The following is a 19,049-nucleotide window of genomic DNA, read 5'->3' as shown; positions in this document are numbered from 1 at the left end:
GCGCTGGACCCCTTTTACTGTTTTAAATATTTATGAACGATATTGACGAAGACGTGTCAAGTTTGGAGATGATACAAAGGTTGGCAGGGGGTTAATGAGAAAAATCAAGTCGTACTGTTGTAACAAGGCCTAGAAAACAGGCAGGTGGCCTGAGAAGTGGCAGTTGAGGCTTAACATTGATAAATGCAAGATTATTATTATTATAACTATTATTGTTGCTCTTATATTATTTCTCCCTCATTGGGGGGATTCCACTCCGTGATGGGTACTGCTACCAAGTGCACAGAGTGGTTGTAAATGTCTGGTATTACTGTTGGGCGAGGAAATCTCTTACTATCCTACAGGTGTTCAGGATTACGACTTTCTGAAGTTCCTTGTAGGTGTTCTCTGGGAGACCTATTGCTGCTAGGCTGCTATGTAGAGTCTTTGGTACTATACCGGTAGTTCACATGATGATCGGGATGGTCGATACTTCTTGCATATGCCACATCTCCTTAATCTCATGTCTCAGGTTCGTGTATTGCCTAATTTTTTCCTCATGGGTTATCTGGACATTGCTAGTGTTAGGCACAGCTATGTCAATCAGGCAGGTAGCCTTTTCCATCTTGTCCACAAGGGTTATGTCTGGTCTGTTGTGCGAGATGGTCTTATCCGTTATTATGGCGCGGTTCCAGTACAGCTTGTGGGTTAGGGTCTCTAGTACTGCCTGGGGTTCGTACTTGTAGTATGATACACTTTCTTTAGCCAACTGGTATTTCCTCACTAGCTTCTGATGTATTATCCTGGCTACCTGCTCGTGTCTATGAGCGTACTCAGTCTGGGTGATCACCTTGCACCCCACGGTGATGTGTTGGATAGTCTCTGAGGCCAGGTGGCATCGTCGACATGTGTCATCTGACATTCCGGGCTCCTTTGCGATGTATTTTCTATAGTTTCTGGTGTTGATTACCTGGTCTTGGATGGCCAGCATGAATCCTTCAGTCTCGGGGAAGAGCGTCCCGCTTGTGAGTCATACATTGGAAGCAATGTCATCGATGTGATCTTAATGGAGGTCATTGTAGTTTCTGCCATGGAGTGTCTTCTTTGCCCATCTTTCTAACTTCGTTTCTTGTACCATCTGGGCGGGAGGGGTTCCTCGCTTAGGTTGAGATGGGGTAGACCACTTATCTACCTTCCTTATGGCCTGGTGGAGTGGTGCTGTGTTGTTCTCGAAGTAATCCTTCAGGTTAACTAGCGCTGTTTTCTGTTGCTCTATCAGGCGCCTTCCTCCCTCTTTCGAAGCTATTGTTCATGGCGGCTTTTGGCCATAATTGTCCTTGTCTTTCGCATGATATCTTCTAGCTCGGTGTTGTCCAATCTATGACCCCGAAGGTGTATGTTAGTACTGGAGCTGCATAGGTCTTTATGGCTTTAACTGTGTTCCCTCCGTTCAGTTTTGCTTTCAGCAGGCTTCTGAGTCTCTGACAATATTTTTCGGTCAGGCACTTCTTGATTTCCTTGTGCTCTAACTGCTGAGCCTGCATTATCCCTAGGTATTTGTAGGTCTCTCTTTCTGTCATAGCTTCGATTTCTTTACCAGACAGCAGCTGGTAGTTTCGGTTAACTAATTTTCCCTGGTGCAGTGTGTGGGTCTTGCATTTCTCTAGACTAAATTCCATCCTGATGTCCTTGCTGAATTCTTCGGTAATCCGGAGTAGTTGCTGGAGTTGCTTCTCGGTTGCCGCATGGAGCTTGATGTTATCCATGTACATCAGGTGGGTGAGAATGTACAGGTTCTTTCTTCCTTCTTTGAGGTTATATCCATACTTGCTGCCGTTAAGCATGGTGGACAGTGGGTTGAGTGCTAGACATTATTATTATTATTATTATTATTATTAACATAATTTTATTTCCACATCAGTGGGCACCCCTGGAATAGCCTGGTTCGGCTAGAAGGATGTACATTATACAAATTCCAGTTGATTATATTGATTAGAATTGAAAAAAATCAAAACAGATTGAAAATACACAACAGAATAACAATAAATAAATAAAATAATAATAAATAAATAAAAAACACAACGGTGAATCCAGGGAAGCCGTGGCAGGGAATTATTTTTACATAATGCACTTTTCACATTATTGTTCATGTTTATAGAGTTCTTCCACTATGTCCTTGTCTATAGCGCTTCGAGCTGCACAAAGATGAGGTATCAATTCCCAGGGAGTTGTACATTCCGAACGTATTTGCCAGAAACACTGACCTAAGGTATTGCACGTTTTGCAGAAAAGATTGTACACAAGGTGTTGACCTGCACCGGTTCGTTCTGAGGTCCGAGGGTTTGTAGAAACATTCCAGATGTCCGGCGAATCCATTTGGTCGCATAGCAGTTGTGCCAGGATGTGTAGATTCCTCTCTTTGATGATGGTTTCCCAGAGTTTCATGCCAAGGTTTGTATAGAGCACGCTCCTACAGATGGTGAAAGGGTAACCATCTCCCTGTTTAGCCATCTCAAGAGTCAATATTCAGCCCCAAGTAATCTTTCTTTAGTTGAGTAAAGCAGCCTCCTGACCAGAGTACCGAAGCATAGAGCGGTACGGGTGTCAAATTCTTTAGGACGTATTCGAAAAGGAACACTCGAGACCTAAGACCGATCGGATTGCCCAGAGCGCCGCAAGCGCTTTTAGCGTGGCCATTTTGAGGTGGTCTTTGAAATTGATGTATTTATTCTTATGTATTTTCTGATTTTCAATGTTTCCGTCCAATTTGTTGTAGGATGCCTGTATTAGCCACCCTCTTAGATAATGTCTGTACAGGGGATTTAGATAAATAAACTAATAATAATAATAATAATAATAATAATACGTATAATCATCAGTAATCCCGGGATAACATACCAAGTAACCAAGTATGGGGTACAACACTGAAGATAGTGGGGAAAGAAAGAAAGAAATATGGGGTAATTATACTGTCCAACTCTGAGCAGTGCAGACAGACTGTTGGGAGAGCTCATTGGGTTCTGTCCATTGAATACCGAAATTTTGCCTTCAGGGTAAAGAAGTGATTATCTCAATGTGTAAGGCAGTGGTCGAGCTACATCTTAGAAAGGATGGTGAGCTGTGGAGCTGATGCAGAGAAGAGCAAAAAGATTAGTCAAGGACACAATGGGTACCAAAAAAACATACCATTACCAAGGAACACTTGCGTTTTATGAATTGCAGCGTCTCGAAATTAGGCATTTGCGTGAAGACCTCATTTTGAAGTGTTTATGGCTTTAAATAGATTGAGTAAATTAAATGCTGTTGACGCCGCCGTAGACTAGTGGTCAGGCGCGCGGGTGCATAAGTACACGTGCCTTGAGTGACCGGGGTTCAAGCCCGTGACTACTGAATACGGTGCTGTTGTTTCTTGAATTCTATCTATCTTGTGAACTCCTCTGACCGTTTGGTCGTCCCGGAGTATGAACAGAAAATTTATTTATCTTTCCTCTTTCTAGGAACACACGTACAAATTTGAGTGGGAAAAAGGATGACCATCAGACAAATTTGCTTTCAGCCAGAGAGTCATTGATTGTTGGGACAAACTTCCATCTGGTGTTGTGGAAGTGAGAAGCTTGCATAAATTTTAAGGAGGATTTGAAAAATTATTAGTAGTAATATTTGCATAAATTGAGAATCGGAGAAAACTCGGGATTATCGCATTAAAAAAACGACTTCCTTCCAGCGTGAACGTAACCAACTTTTATACAAGTTTCAAGGACATAATTTAAGAAATGTAAGCTCAATTATCATTATTGGTATTGCTCTTATATTATTTCTCCCTGATTGGGGATTCCACCCCGTGACACGTATTGCTACCATACACAGAGTGGTTGTTATGTTTGGTGTAACTGTTGGTCGAGGAACTCTCTGACTACAGGAACTCTTGAACTCGCAATCTACAGGTGTTCAGGATTGCGACTTTCTGGAGTTCTTTGTAGGTTATTATTACAATATTATTATTTCAGATTCCGGAGAAGTTATCCTATTTTCAAATTAAAATATTTAATAAAATTTTTTATGTGTAATAATTTAATTTTTAAAAAAAATTTCATTTAATAACAAATGTTTGGAAAACTGTTTTATTTGTTGAATTATAACTTGTTGTCAAGAAATTTGGAATACTGTGTTCAAGTGTGGAGATCGCACCTAAAAAAAGACATGGAGCTACTTGAAAGTGTCCAAAGATGGGTAATTCGCCTGGTGAGATCGAAATGAGGAAAGACTTCGAATATGTGGGTTGCACAGTTTGGAAACTAGGCAGCTTAGAGGAGACTCTTAGGAGATGTTTAGACTGGATTGCAGGAAATTTTATTTTAGCCAGCGAGTTATAAATTACTGGAATAAGTTATCTGCATGGATGGTATGTTAATTGACATGTACGGCGCAATATGGGCTAAGTTTTTGATGCGCTTAAAACCGTGCAATAACCCAATCAACCTTAAAGGGCTGGCATTTACACTGAAAAGTAGAGATTTTCACAGTCATTCAACATGCAAACAGTTAATCCGACCAGAAAATACACGCAGTTTTCAGACACACCACACTGACACACCGGCACCTTCGGGGATAGCACAGCGGATATAATCAAATCCTCTCACACCGGGTGAAGAGTTCTACGTTCGAACGACATGAATGGTGTGAAGAATTTTTATGGGCTCTTTTCACAAAGTGACTGAGTTGATCGCTCTCAGGCGAGGGTTGCAGGATTTTTCTGGAAACTCGTGGTTTTCATTCAGCAAAAAGCAAACCGACCGAAGAATACAAACAGTTTCAGAAACAATATAGTAATGCATCATAGCCTTAGTCGCTATGATGTCGCCATGAGGTATCGCCTGGGCGCGCTTATCGCACGCCCAGGCGACACCTCATGGCCAATCAAGTGACACAACATAAAATCAAACAATAAGCGGATCTAGGACGACGCGTGTTACGAGTCTGGATAGTCCAGATGAAGGACAAGGAACTTATTGAGGCATTTTAGGTTTGCGAAAGTGACCAAGTTAATCACCCTGTGACTAAAGTGAAGAGAGTTTCATCTCCCAAACAAGCTGACGAGCCTCAAAAAGTAATTGATTTACAGCAGTTGTTACCGAAGTGTAATTGGAGGAAGGACCATGCGGGATGAAAAGTTTCCGTGTAACAGTTGTTGGTGTTGTGTATTTAGGGATGGGCTTGCTCCATCCCTAAATACACAACACATAAAGACATCGAGCTTTTTGAAATGTTCAAATACAGGAAACGTGTCTAGTGATAGTGGCAAAGGGACTCATATCAACAGAGACTTTCAATATGTGGGTGACAGAGCTTGGAAGCTAGACTCCTAGGAGGACGCATAATTGAGGTCTGTAAAGCTCTGAGAGGGTATAATAAAATAAATAAATTTTCTGTTTATACTCCGGGACGACCACACTGTCAAAGGAGTTCACAAGGTAGAGTTCACAAGGTCGACCTGTCAGTCTGACTTCAGTAGTAGGGAAAATCATGGAGGCAATGATCAAGGGTGGAATTCAGGATCATTTGGATCGAATTGAAATTCTCAAGGATACTCAGCATGGTTTTGTAAAGGGAAAATCATGTTTAACAAATCTGATTCGCTATTTTGAAAGGGTCACTCACGAGCTGGATTTAGGGAATAATTTCGACATTGTTTATTTAGATTTCACCAAAGCTTTTGACTCAATCCCACATGAGCGGTTGCTTTATAAGTTGGAACAGGTTGGAATCACTGGGAAAATCCTTAGATGGATAGAAGGATGGCTTCAGGCAGGAGGCAGAGGGTTGTGATAAATGACTATTCCTCAGATTGGGTTGATGTAAGAAGTGGGGTTCCCCAAGGATCAGTATTAGGACCACTGTTGTTTTTAATTTTCATAAACGACATTGATGAAGGGATAGAGGGCGTGATGTCTAAATTTGCAGATGATGTTAAAATTGGTAGAGTAGTTAATGATCACTGTCAAGCTGAGCTTCTTCAGAGAGACCTAGATAGACTTCAGGAATGGTCAGAAAAATGGCAGTTGTGCTTTAATCCAACAAAGTAAGGTATTACACCTGGGTAACAGTAATCCCAAAATAACTTATTCACTTGGTGGAGTTCGACTAAACCCAGTAGTGGAGGAAAGGGACTTGGGTGTTACGATACGGTCAGACATGAAATTCTCTGAGCATTGTAAACAGGTTGCAAGGAAGGCCCATGGTGTCCTATCGAACTTTTGCAAGTAGAGATAGGGACGTGATAATCCCATTATATAAGGCTTATGTTAGACCACACTTGGAATACTGTGTTCAAGTATGGAGACCGCACCTAAAGAAAGACATCGAGCTTCTTGAAAGGGTGCAAAGAAGGGTAACTCGCCTGGTGAGATCGGCAAAAGGGCGTCCTTATGAAGAAAGACTTCAAATATGTGGGTTGCAGAGTTTGGAAACTAGACACCTTAGAGGAGATTTGATTGAGGTGTTTAAGGCTCTGAGAGGCATCAGTAAAATGAATGAGGACAAAATTTTCAAGATTATAAATGATGCTAGAACTAGGGGACATAAATTCAAGTTACGGGGGGAAATGTTTAGATTGGACTGCAGGAAGTTTTATTTTAGCCAGCGAGTTATAAATTACTGGAATAAGTTGCCTTGATGGGTGGTAGAGGCCGACAGTTTGGGGAAATTCAAAGGTCATCTGGATAGTACTTTCGGGTAAGGGAAGCGCATAGGATGATAGGTTTAATTTCCTTTTTATTTATTTTTTATTTTATTTTTTTATTTATTAATTATTATTATTTAGTTATTTATTTATTTATTTTTTGTTTTTATCATTGTTTTGTTCGGATTTTTTTTTGGCTGGTGCAGCATAAGCCATAGGCTTTCTTGCACACCATGCGGCCGTTCCTAATACTAATAATACAAGAAACAGCACCGTATTCAGCAGTCACGGGCTTGACCCCGGGTCACTGAAGGCACGTGTACTTATGCACTCGCTCGCCTGACCACTCGGCTACGGCAGCCTTAATAAAATGAATGAAGGCGGAATTTTCACTGTTTTAAGTGATTCCAGAACTAGGGAATATAAATTGAAATTACGGGGAAAGAAATTTAAATTGGATTGCAGGAACTCTTCTTTTAGAGGTCTGCCTGTGCCTATGAGGGGCCTTTCTGCAAATAATTATCTGTGTCCTTCCCCAAAAAAAAAAAAAAAAACAGGGGGCCTCCGTAGCCAGGTGGGCAGGAGCAGAAGTGCATAGCACACGCTCCTTGATCAGACCGGAGTTCGAGCCCGTGACCACCAAATACGAAGGATGCGGAAAGGTCAGGAATGACCACCGCATATCTATGGAGCCATATGGCCTTAGTTGCTAATGCTCCAAAAAACCAAACATTGCATTGCCCCAAAAAAAAACCATTAAATATTGTAGACAATAATTTTAAGAAAAAAAAGCGAAGAAAATTTTATTGATACTGTATCTTATCTTGTAACAATTTAAAATTAGAAAAACAGTTTAGGAGAAACAAAATTCTAATTTTATTTTTGTTGCCACTGTAAATAATCACATGATCGCCCTGGTGTAGCGCTCGCTCCGGGTGGACAAGGCCTAAAAGTTCGAATCCCATCAATGACGCAAGGAACTTTAATAAGCTTTTTCATTCCATGGCTGAGTTAAGGCTCAGGCGAGGATAGTAAGATCGGGGGGGGGGGGGGAGCAATGTTCGTTTTGAACCACAAAAGGACACTGCAATCAATAGCAGATATTTACTCTCATTAGTCGCTTTAACGAAGACGCACTCAGGTGTAAGAGGATCCTGAAGACTTCTTCTTCTTCGACTAATTGGCGCAGATTTGCCATCTTCACGGGATGATTTGCAACTTGTGCGGGCCGAAATATCCGGAATAACTGATGCCTTACTCCCTTCGCCTGAGAGTGAAGAGGCCACCAGTGAAGAGGCCGTAACAATCCCTGCAGTACCTCAAAGAATTGAAAAGCGGACCTCTGAAAACGATGGCAAGTGGAGACAGCACCTGCAAGCTTCCAAGCTAATGTCTCGGGCAAAAGGGTCTCTTTATTCATAAATTCTTCCACGGATTTCGTACTTAGCATTTCGCGTAATGTGCCACGCAGATCACTACAAAATGAAATCTTTCAATGGACTAGGTGGTCCAGTGGAGTTGCCACTTCTGAAACGAACAAACTCAATTAGATCGCTGGAACCAAATGTAATTATAATAATAGATTGTTTTTCTTATTATTTCTAAAAATTTATTCTTTTTGTTTGCAGAAATATTTTTGTGTTAAGGTACGCGGATTAAGCTGTATGATCAAAATACCCTAACAAGAATTGTGCCTTCACATTTTAATAAATGAACGTCGAAGAAACCTAGCCTTATTTTTTAGGATAAGTTAAAGAGGCTCCTGTGGGAAATGGATCGAAGAAAACAATCAAACCCCCTTCCATAAATGGAGTCTCGACTTGTTCAGTCTCCTCGCCCACCAAAAATGCCACCTGCTAATTATAGGACCACTTAACAAAACATGTTCTGAAACTGGAAAAATGACTGGTGTTAAACAAAAACGTCTATTGATATTTCCGAAGGGAATGAACACTCTGCTTCAACATTATGCGTTGAGGCTGAGTATTTATTAATCTTTCAGCTGTTTCTTATCTGCGATGGATATGGGGAGTGCTCGCAGAAGTATTTATTAAATTTATTTTGGGAAGTCTGCTTTACGTATCTCCAAAAATAAACGTATGGAAGGGTTGAGAAGTTAGTCCAGTCATGCCACTAGAATAGCGGCAGGACAAATATGGCTGGAATAAGACTTTTATGAGGATTTTCATACTGTCCACTAATTCATGGTGCAACTGGAGATTACAAGGAAACTGCTATCAACGGAACATAAGTTGATCTGAGCTTTCACATATGGAAACACGACGTAGAAGACTACACAGGTATAATAGGAACCAGACTTCAGAAATACGAAACAAAGAACTCAACCGCAAACTTAGTAACCTCAGAAGACCACCGTCCCCAACAACGAGAGATCTTCCAGGAAGCAGATCCCACTAAAACTACAGAATTAATGATTGGAGGGAGAGGGCTGAAACTGGAAGACCCAATATTTATCGAATCTACGTGATTAATGTTGATATAAACGTAAATGAAAATATTGTGATAAATTTTGAAAGGGAAAACGTAAAAAAAATTGATCAAAAAAATGAATCGCTCCATGCAGAAAGGGCTTCAGTCTTAAAATCACTTTTTGAGAAAATTGAGAAAAACTATAAAGTGTTTTTCCTGTAATTGCCAAAATTCTGAATAAAAATTACATTTTCAGTCTAGTGTATAAGAAAGTTTTTTGAGATACTTTGAATTTGAATTTACAGAGTTTAGGCTAAATAAAAAACATTTAAGTCTATGGACTGAGGCCCTTTCTGCGTGCAATGTATAAAATACAGTGGTTAATATATTCTCAAAATTTTCTGTTATCTTATAAACTTGAATATTTCATCGTTTATGTGTGTGAGGATGACGTATTTTAAAGATTAAAACATTTATTTTAAAATATTTAATTGTAACTAAGAAAAAAACAACTTTATACATAAAGGCTTCAGTAGTTCAAACATCTTGTGCATCATCGACATCTTCACTACTTCTAGGCCAGTTATTAACTATTTCCTTGAAAAATTGTTGATATTCTTTAGGAACGTAAGGAAGCAGCTTGGAAATGTCTTTTATCTTAGCTGATTTAATCGGAATTCTTCCATCAGGGTACGCTTTTGGCGGAGGAAACTCTGGAGTATGTAGCCTAAAAGTATGATACACAATACTGTCAATAAATTAATTGGCAATCACACATCCTTCAACTTTCTTGCTGTATTTAAAATGCATCAGAGAATTTATATTCCAAAACGAACCTTTTCTTCTCTACTTACTGTCCGAGAAGATGTTTCTTCAGACGTGCAGGTTTTTTTTATAATACCTTGGCCACCAGATCTTACAGTTCATCTCTTCCTTAGCACCAACCACTTTCACTTCAACTTTTCCCTGTCTGTAGCTAGTCTGAATCAATTCAACGACTTCCTCAATTCCATAAATTCTATGGAATTTATGGAATAAGGCCCAAAAAAGAAAAAAAAAAAGACATCACAGCACCCAAATCCATTGATCCTCCACGATGTCTCGAAGCTGCATACTCGATACTTTGGGAGGCTCTCAATAATTGTGATCTCGAGCTAGCTGTGGACCTCATGACCAGATGGATTCGAATCATTGCAAGTTATGCTGCTACAAAGAGTGTCTGCATCACTTCCCGTTCGCGAACTTGGTGGACACCAGCATTGAACAACAGCTTTCAAGAAAAACAAAATCTGCATAAGAGATGGAAAAAATCAGGTATTATACAGGAACGTATTGCCTTCTCCAGAGCCCAGGCAGTGTTCAACCGCCAGAAATCATTTGCAATTAAAAAGCATTTAAATGCAACCCTACAAAAAGGCAAATCGTTTTATGACTCTCAGCACACAGGAATTCCTAAAACACTGGACCTTGAACTGTGGATGGACCACATTGCACGGTTCTCAAACACTGTGGCCCCGATGTACCTAAGCAACTTACCCATCAATAACGTTCCTACTGATATGCTCGCCACCGTTCGCATCACCAGGAAGCAGCTTATAAATTGCTATAAATGGATTGCCGCCCACTGCAACTGCGGGCCCCGATTTTGTGCCACAATTCATGATTAAATGTCTTAGCTCGTTTATCATCGATCCTCTACTATCAATTTTTAACCGTGTCTTAACACAACACTACTTTTCCCCTCTCTGAACAGATATGCTGTGAGGTCACACACTAAATGCCAATCTACGACCCTCATTAAACAGTTCAGGCCAATCTCTCATTCTTCTAGCCTCTTGAAGCTCATGGAGAAGACATTACTTTCAACCATCACCAATCAACTCATGCCTGACAAACCCCCAGAGATTCACTATGGCATTCTAGGAAGATCCACAGTCACCAATTTAACATCTATAACCAACACCCAGAGCAATATGGCCTTAGTTGCTAATGCTCCTAAAAACCAAATAACAATAACAATAACCAACACCATTCTCAGTGCACTAACTAGAACCTAAAGCAGAGTTTGCCGTTACGTACATCGACCTGGAAGCTGCCTTCGACTCCATCAGTATCCCCTCACTTGTTCACCTCCTAGAAAACTACTTCTACATAAAAGGTGACATGTTGTGGTTCATCTCTTCACCTGCTCTCTGACAGAACCATTCTTCTTAAAGCGGATCAACACACAATCAGGAGAAAGATCACTGCGGGAGTTCCCCAAGACGGAGTCCTCGCCAGAGCATTATTCACTGCAGATATTCTTCCGTTTGTGCAACAGAGAGAAGACATACTCTGCTATGCCGATGATATTAAGATTAACTCAGATATACTCAGATTAACTCCGGCGAACATCTCTCAAACATCAATAAAAAGATCAGTGAAAAGTTACACGGCTTAGGATCCTATCTCCATCAATTTGGTCTCCTGATTAACCCTGCGAAATCAGCCCAAATTGTCTTCACTTTTTTAAGCACTGAAGTCGAAGCTTCTGTAGACGTCATTCCCTTTCCAGTGGTCAAGATGCATATGGACTTGGGAGTCGTCTTCGACTATAAACTGAGCTTCAACCCCCACATTGACAAGCTGATAGCAAAATTTTGTCAAATGCGCTGGGCCACAAAACAACAACTGCTCCACGTTAGGGATCTGGATGTGTCACCTCAGTATACTCCGTCGTATTATATGGCTCGGAAATTTGGGGGTCCGTGGCCCCTACCAACATCAAGCGCGTGTATTCCGCCGATTACTGGCTCCTTCGTTGGATCACGCAAAAACATCGTCGTCCACCCCAGCAAAGGACAACTGCGATGGCGATCTCACTAAATTTTGCCCGACTTCCAGATCTTGTATTGGAAAAGCGCCTTGTTCTCACTGCCAAAATGACAACCAGAATGGTCTCGGAGCCAAGCATCTGGGAACTGTGTGGCTGGAGGATCCCTCTACCCGGACTGAGTTCAGCTCACAGCTCACTATAACAGACTAGGGCTCAGTGACCGCTTTTTCCCCAGGGAGATGCTCCCCACAATCCCTTCAATTGACGGCGACCTCTGTAGGTTTGCGAAGGATCGGAGGTACCGAAGATAGATCCTTAAGAGCCTGACCTTGGCCAGGCAAAGTGCACATTGATAAGGGCAGCATAATAATGCCCAATATATTGTAAATAATGTTCAAAGCACGATGTCTTTATGAATGTGTTGCAAATAAAGTGAAGAATATCTTTATGAATATAAATATTAACATAAATATAATAAAAATGTAAATATGAATGTATTTATGAATATCTTTATTAATTCATTGTAAATACTCTCAAAAGCATAATATTCTGTAAATAATCTGACACTAATTCTGTTGTTGGCTCTGGGGGGTGAGCCCCAACGTCGATGTGGGCCGCGATGTGGGCGCCGTCCCCCAAAGGCTATTGTCAACCAGCCAATGTAAAACTCCTGGCATTACTGCTGTGAAGGGTGTATTGTATATACCACTTTTGTATACAATAAAGATTATATTTATATATATCATGAGATCTAAAGGTTCCTCTTGATCAACGCAAAATCCCTGTCGCACGGTAGATATAAATGCCCCCTGACAGGAAAAAAAAAGTGCTCGATTTCAGTAAAACGACCAGAATCCGTAAGGGCTAACAAAAATCTAGAAAGAGCATGATTTTTATTCCCCCCCCCCAACCCAAATTGTTGGAGAACAAGCGAATCGTTGTAATTTCTGGCGGTACATTTTGCAAATAATCGAATAAAAATGGGTAAACCTCAATGGATCCCTTTTTTGCTACGCCTTCATGATACATTTTATCAGAATTTTGTTTGATATCATGGATGCAGAATACATTCATTGCCAACTGCCTCAGATAAACTGTTTCTTGTACAGCTGAATATTTTGCATGTAGTCCACTGAGAGCGCAAGAGCATGAGATTCATCTTTAATGTGACTTTGTTCTTTCAGTTTATTATAAAAGTTTTTCTTTTCTTATGTACCATGAGTTCAGCTGTAGCACCTTTTGGTTTTGTCACTAAGATGAGGGTTTTTTATATCAATATTGAGCCTCTTCACACACGCAGCAAGAGTCAACTTGAGAGTAGCCAAATGATAAGGAGAAGCTGTTGTTAAAAAATTCAATGTACTTTTGATAGCTGCATTTCACTCCTGGGTGTTTTTTTGCAAACATGCCATGCCTTTTTTTTCATTCAGTCTAGCATCTAGTCGATTCCAGGCAGAAAGGACTACAGCCCAAGACTAAAGCCCTTTCTGCTTGGAACAAGAAACTGCTCTCCCTCTTCCGCCCTACCTAATCATTGGACTGAAGCACTTTCTGCATAGATTGATTGGTGGATCATCAAACATACTGAAACCACCGCTATCTCTATTTTGGAAAAAAATGGACTGAAGCCCTTTCTGTATGGAGCGATTCAAACGATCTTTATATGAATAGAATCCGAATTTAAACAAACAGGAAAATTAAACGAAAGTCGAAAAGAAAGTTGGGAACTTTATTAGGCAATAAGAGAGGACATTCGTCCTCCGGTACTAAACAAAAAATTCTCAGGAGTTAGTAACAAAAGCGCAACATGCATATACGAAGTCTACCACAAGATGCAGAAAGAACTGTGCGGGACACGGTGATGCATCCGTAATCTCCCGGGATTCCCCCACTTTCCAACAGTAACTTTCTTTTCAATTAACGATGTTGTTTCTTGAAATCAGGGCAGTACCAACCCGGTGGCCGCTTTCGCTATTGATCAGGGGGTACACATATAGATATACAAATATAAGTTGTACAGATAATTGGAGGTTGGAGAGATCTATTTAATATACAAGGGGGGCTTCAATGTTTTGACGTTTGTTTCGTTTGGGGGATCATAGTGATGGATCCAAGTTTCATCCATGGTGACTAGACGTGGAAAAAACTCCTCTTGTGTTTCCTGGCACATCGACAACATTTCATGTGCACATTGTGTCCTTTCCTTCTTCTGGAAAGGTGTCATAAGTCTGGGAACCTATCTAACAGATACTTTGCTCATATGCAACTGTTAATGTGTGTTCTCCACAGACCCTCCACTAATTTGGAGCTCTGCAGCTAGCTCTTTGAAGAGCTGGCTGCAGAGCTCCAAATTCTGAAAGATCTTTCAGAATTAAAATTGGTCCTCAATTTTTGCAACGCTCTCTTCTGTTACACTGGGCGTTGTGGGATTTTTTCATCATGCACTTCGGTTCTTCCACATTTGAATTGCTCATACCGATATGCGAAAACTGTAACCTGGGCGGTCTTCTCCATAAACAGAGATCATTTCTTTGTAGATTTTTTTGGGTGTTTTTCCTTGCAGAAAGGGGAACCGAATCAGATGATTTAACGCTATAACCAAGTTGCACTGTATTTGGCTCTAAGAGAGTATTTCCTAAGTTTCTCAATAATTAAAAAAAAAAACAGAAAAACCTCTATTTTCTTGATGTTCAATGGAAGGAAAATACTCTCTGGTAATCAATACCTAAAATGGAGACAACAAGACAAAATATAAAATCCAATTACTCAATTTTTAAATGTATCTCCTACCATCATCAGAAACCATAACAAGGAAACGTCAAATTTGGGTGAAATAAGTGCTGGATTCTAAGATTGGCAGCATTTGTCCAAACATCTCATTATTCGCCAAAAAAAATAAAAAAATAAAGGTTTGGCCCATGCTAAGTACACTAAAAAATTAATTGATTTGAATACAAACTGAGAGTAAACTCTCACGATGGCAAGCAGTATTAAAAAGAATTGTTTTGTGTATGTGCAATATTTAGCAAAACAAAATTTGAATTTAAGAGGCATGAATTCAAAATTATTTTGACCATATTGGAAAATAATTAATTCAAATGACTTATAAATTCGATCCCACATTAGCCAATAATATCAAATCTAAAATTTCAGAAATGCTTGGCGAAGCTAAATATTGTTCTTTTTGGACTGCGCACTCGATACCAGTCATCTAGAACAGTTATTGTAAGATTTGTAATTTTTAATGAAGAAACGCCAAAAATAGAAATTAGAGAACATTTTTTTTTTTTGGGGTCTCTGTACAACTTATGTGGGTGGCGGATTGACAGCGGTTATCATTTAAAAGAAAATAATATTATTGTCCAAACTATGCGCGGTCAGTGTTCTGATGTTCTGCGCTAATATGAAGGGACTCCAGAGATTTTTTGTAGCTTGTACCGCGCATGCTTGAAATTTAGCAGTAAATGATGCGGTAGAAATATCTTTTGACACCATAGACTTCTTTGGACTTATTAAAGAACTCCACCATTTTTTTTATTATTAATCACAACAACAGCATAAAGCCTTACATTTGTGATTTACAATTTGCTTTATAATTATGTGTTTTAATTGTAAAGCAAATACCTCTTGGAAAAAGCAAGGACCCAAGGAGGAACCCTGTGGAGCACCCCTCTGTATTAACGTGATCCGAATAAGAATCATTAAAACATTATACTTTTCCTATTTTTAAAATGGTCTTGAAACTAGGTGAAAGCTAGTCCCATCAGCGAGCTTCATTCGCAATATATTATGAGGAACTGAATCGATAGCTTTTTGAAGATCTATGCTCCATTGTCAATAAATTTGTAACTGTCGACCTTCTTCTAAAAGACCATTGGAATACTTTCCAATTTAGTTCATTGGAAATTTGCAATCGTTGCTACTTTCAAAATTACTAATACGACCAATTCCCAAAATATTCTTCCGAGTAGGATTACTTTTACACTTTTTGATGACTCAAAGCATTCCATTAATTCTTTCATAGTTGCTAAAAATGTTTTTATCCATCTTTGATTGCATTTGATATTTGGTCCAATGATTCCAAAATAAATTAAGCTTATTTTTCTTACACTGAACATTCTATTGAGGAGAAATATTTATTAGAAGCAATTTTTATTCTGCATTTCATTTCTTTCCTAAAAAAAGAACATCTACTGTAATCTGTTGCTTTCTTTAAACTTATTGAACATCTTCAAGTCAATTTGACGCTAAAATCTTTATCCACATAAATGCCAATTGTAAAATGAATTTTAAAAATTACGTTTGTTAAAAATTGCCAGAAAAAAAGTATGCACCGGGGCAACTACACACCCTGGACCGGCCCTGCTTGAAATGCGACATATTTTATTAAATTCCTCCGCTAGCAAACGCGATTGAATACGACTATTTTTGAAAGACGCTGTTCGGAAATAGAGAGGGTTTTCTGCATTACGAGAGGGTAGCTGCATTACGAGGTTCCCGTATACTCCCGCTGTGCCGCCCGCTGTCTCAGTGAATAGTACGATTGCACTCGGCTCCGAAACGAGTTACTTTCGGGTGCGATGCTGCCCCTGAATTCCGAGCCCGACTGCCCTTTTGCTGACGAAAACATATTCGTCATTTTGTCCCTCGAAGCCAGGGAGAGCCCGAGCGGATGCTTCCCTCTTGCACCCTCCCTTTACTTTTTTTTCGAATAATTTTCTTTCCAGCACGGTTGCAGCTACCGATGGAGTCCTAACCGGCGACAGAGCAGCGGGGATATTGTGGGGGAGGACGACCGAAATGCGTGCGTATAGTGATGGCGGCGTGGACCGAATTTTCAGAGTGTGCGTGCGTGTGCACGCTCGCTGAGAAGGATTTGAACCTGAAAGGAGAAGTTGCCGTAATTTGCCACCGACAAGTTACCTCGAACGGTGCTGTGCCGAAGAAGCCATCCACTCCCTCGTTACTCCGTGCATCTATTCGCGTCTCGCCTCTGCGCCGCTGTTCGGATGACGTCAAGTGCGCCACACTTGGCGGAGGCCAATCACACGCGTGTTTGGCGGTTCGCTGTCACACGGTGCCGTTTGAGCTACGTGGGCAACTCTATCCATTTATCGAGATCTACGACAACCCCTAGGGCGGAGACGACGACGCAATCTTCGCAGCTGTTCCGTCAACACCTCGAAAACGTCCGATAATTTCCTAACGGAGAGGGGGCGAGAGTGCCAACCCCTTCCCTCCGCTGCCCGAGTGTTCGCGCTGTGATTCGCTACCCACGATTGGCCGTCCGTGCGGTCGGCCGTGTATTTGTAGACACTTGTAAAGGCGCGTGACCCGTGTGGACCCTTCAATCCTCGGTAGCAACTTCCGACTCGTCCATGAGCCTTCCCGGACGGTTGGACAGCGGCATGGCCCGATCGTCGGAATCTCTGTACGGCCTGACGAGGGCAGCAGCTTCGACGGGTGAGGTGGTCCCTGCCGCGAGTGTTCTGACCCCGCCGGCCACCGTGCCGAGCCCAGGACTGCTTCTGCGTTCGGCGGAACGCTATCAACGAACCCCAAAGTGCGCCCGTTGCAGAAATCACGGAGTAGTGTCGGCACTCAAGGGTCACAAGAGGTACTGTCGCTGGAGAGACTGCGTCTGCGCTAAGTGCACCTTGATCGCCGAGAGACAGCGGGTGATGGCCGCTCAGGTGGCGCTACGCCGTCAGCAGGCCCAAGAAGAGAACGAGGCGCGAGAGCTGAGCCTCCTGTACGGGTGCCACGAGGGGCTCCTGGCCATGCACAGGGCCGGTCTCACCTTTTCCGCAGCCATGGCCCACCTCCTGTCCGGCCGACGAGGCAGCAACGGTCCAGGTCACGGAGCAACGGAAACCTCCTCTGCCACCCCAAGTGACGGAGAAAGCGCCGAACCCGGTGAGTTGAGCATTCAAACTTCTCTTTTTTTCTTTTTCTTCTCTTTGGTGCGATTTCTCGTATGCCTGCGACAATCGCATAACCCACACATTTACGGAATTGTCGAGAGGCAACCCTCGCAGCGTGTGGTCCCCGACTCGCAAATTATTATCAATCTCTCCCGAGTATTTGTTAATCCCTCTTTGAGTCCACGCAATTTCTCAATCTACAGCTGAAAAGAAAACAGTTGATTCCTGTTTGGGTGCAAATTTTCTTAAGGGTCCGCTCAAGGCTGATCCTAACTCAGCTTGAATCTGTCGAGAGTGGACCGGATTTTCCTTTGAACTCCGGTTATTAGTATTACTGCTAAATCACTCGTTCTATCTTGTTTTGGGTCTCCACTATTGTTCCGCTGTTTGTATGTGCCATTATGATTAGTGGAACAACTAAAGGAGAAACGTGATTAACTCCCCCCGCCCCCAAAAAAAAGTGGCCAGGAACCAATTCTCGGTTCGAAAAATCGCTGAATGCATTCGTTATCTTTGAGAGAAGATCTGGACAGACAGTTTTTAAAAAGCCTTTGGCGAGCGGAGCGAGAGCAGAAGACTTCTGGGGAAAGTGAAATCCCCAAGGAAAGGCACCCCTGCCGGAAAGTCAAAGGTTATCCGACTGAAAAGTAAACGGTACAGAAGTCGTCAGTCACATGACTAATGCATCGCGGGTATTCCCCGGTTCATCGTCAGAAAGTGGCTCCAATTGTATTACCCCTCTTTGTACCCCTCTCACTCAGGGGCTCTTTCTTCATTGCAGCCAGTGCCAAATAATCCAACGATATCATACAACCAGTCGCAATCTTAAGGAGTTAAACTAATGACGTCACTAATCATTAGTCGCGTTGTTGATGTCTTGTTGCAGAAATGTCTGGAGTCTCTCGCACGGGCTTTGCTATTTTTCTCTCGCAGTAATTACTGGCAGAACTGTGTTCGAGGTCATACAGCCCATCAGCACCATATGGTGCTGATGAGCTGGGAATTTTCCTGTTTCAGCGACACAAAAGGTCGTTGAAATACGAAATTCCTCGTGATGGATTGAGGGTTGAAAATCCAGAAGAAATCTATTTGCGTTCAACTTGAATTTCTTTGTTTTATTCCGCAGATGGGTAGGAAAATCGCCACCAAGTATTTCTAATGTGTAATGAGACATTACACCAGACTGACCACATATTCTCCCGAGGATAACGAGTGCTTTCAG

At 41.4% G+C, this 19,049-nt stretch overlaps 1 protein-coding gene across 1 annotated transcript in view; it reads left to right on the top strand.

Annotated features, from left to right (window-relative positions):
- The first annotated feature begins 17,281 nt into the window (after nucleotides 1–17,281).
- LOC150086316 (doublesex- and mab-3-related transcription factor A2-like) overlaps nucleotides 17,282–19,049 on the top strand; it is a 75,914-nt gene continuing 74,146 nt past the window's right edge. Inside the window, exon 1 of the mRNA XM_090374861.1 lies at nucleotides 17,282–17,819. Coding sequence (XP_090230987.1) covers nucleotides 17,282–17,819 — 538 coding nt within the window. The remainder of the gene's footprint in view (nucleotides 17,820–19,049) is intronic.

This window comes from Mastigoproctus giganteus, chromosome 5, assembly GCF_048544385.1.
Source record: "Mastigoproctus giganteus isolate SK-2022 chromosome 5, ASM4854438v1, whole genome shotgun sequence".
Lineage (NCBI taxonomy): Eukaryota > Metazoa > Arthropoda > Arachnida > Uropygi > Thelyphonidae > Mastigoproctus > Mastigoproctus giganteus.
The sequence above is the reverse complement of the archived record's forward strand: the minus strand, read 5'-3'. Positions and strand labels throughout refer to the sequence as shown.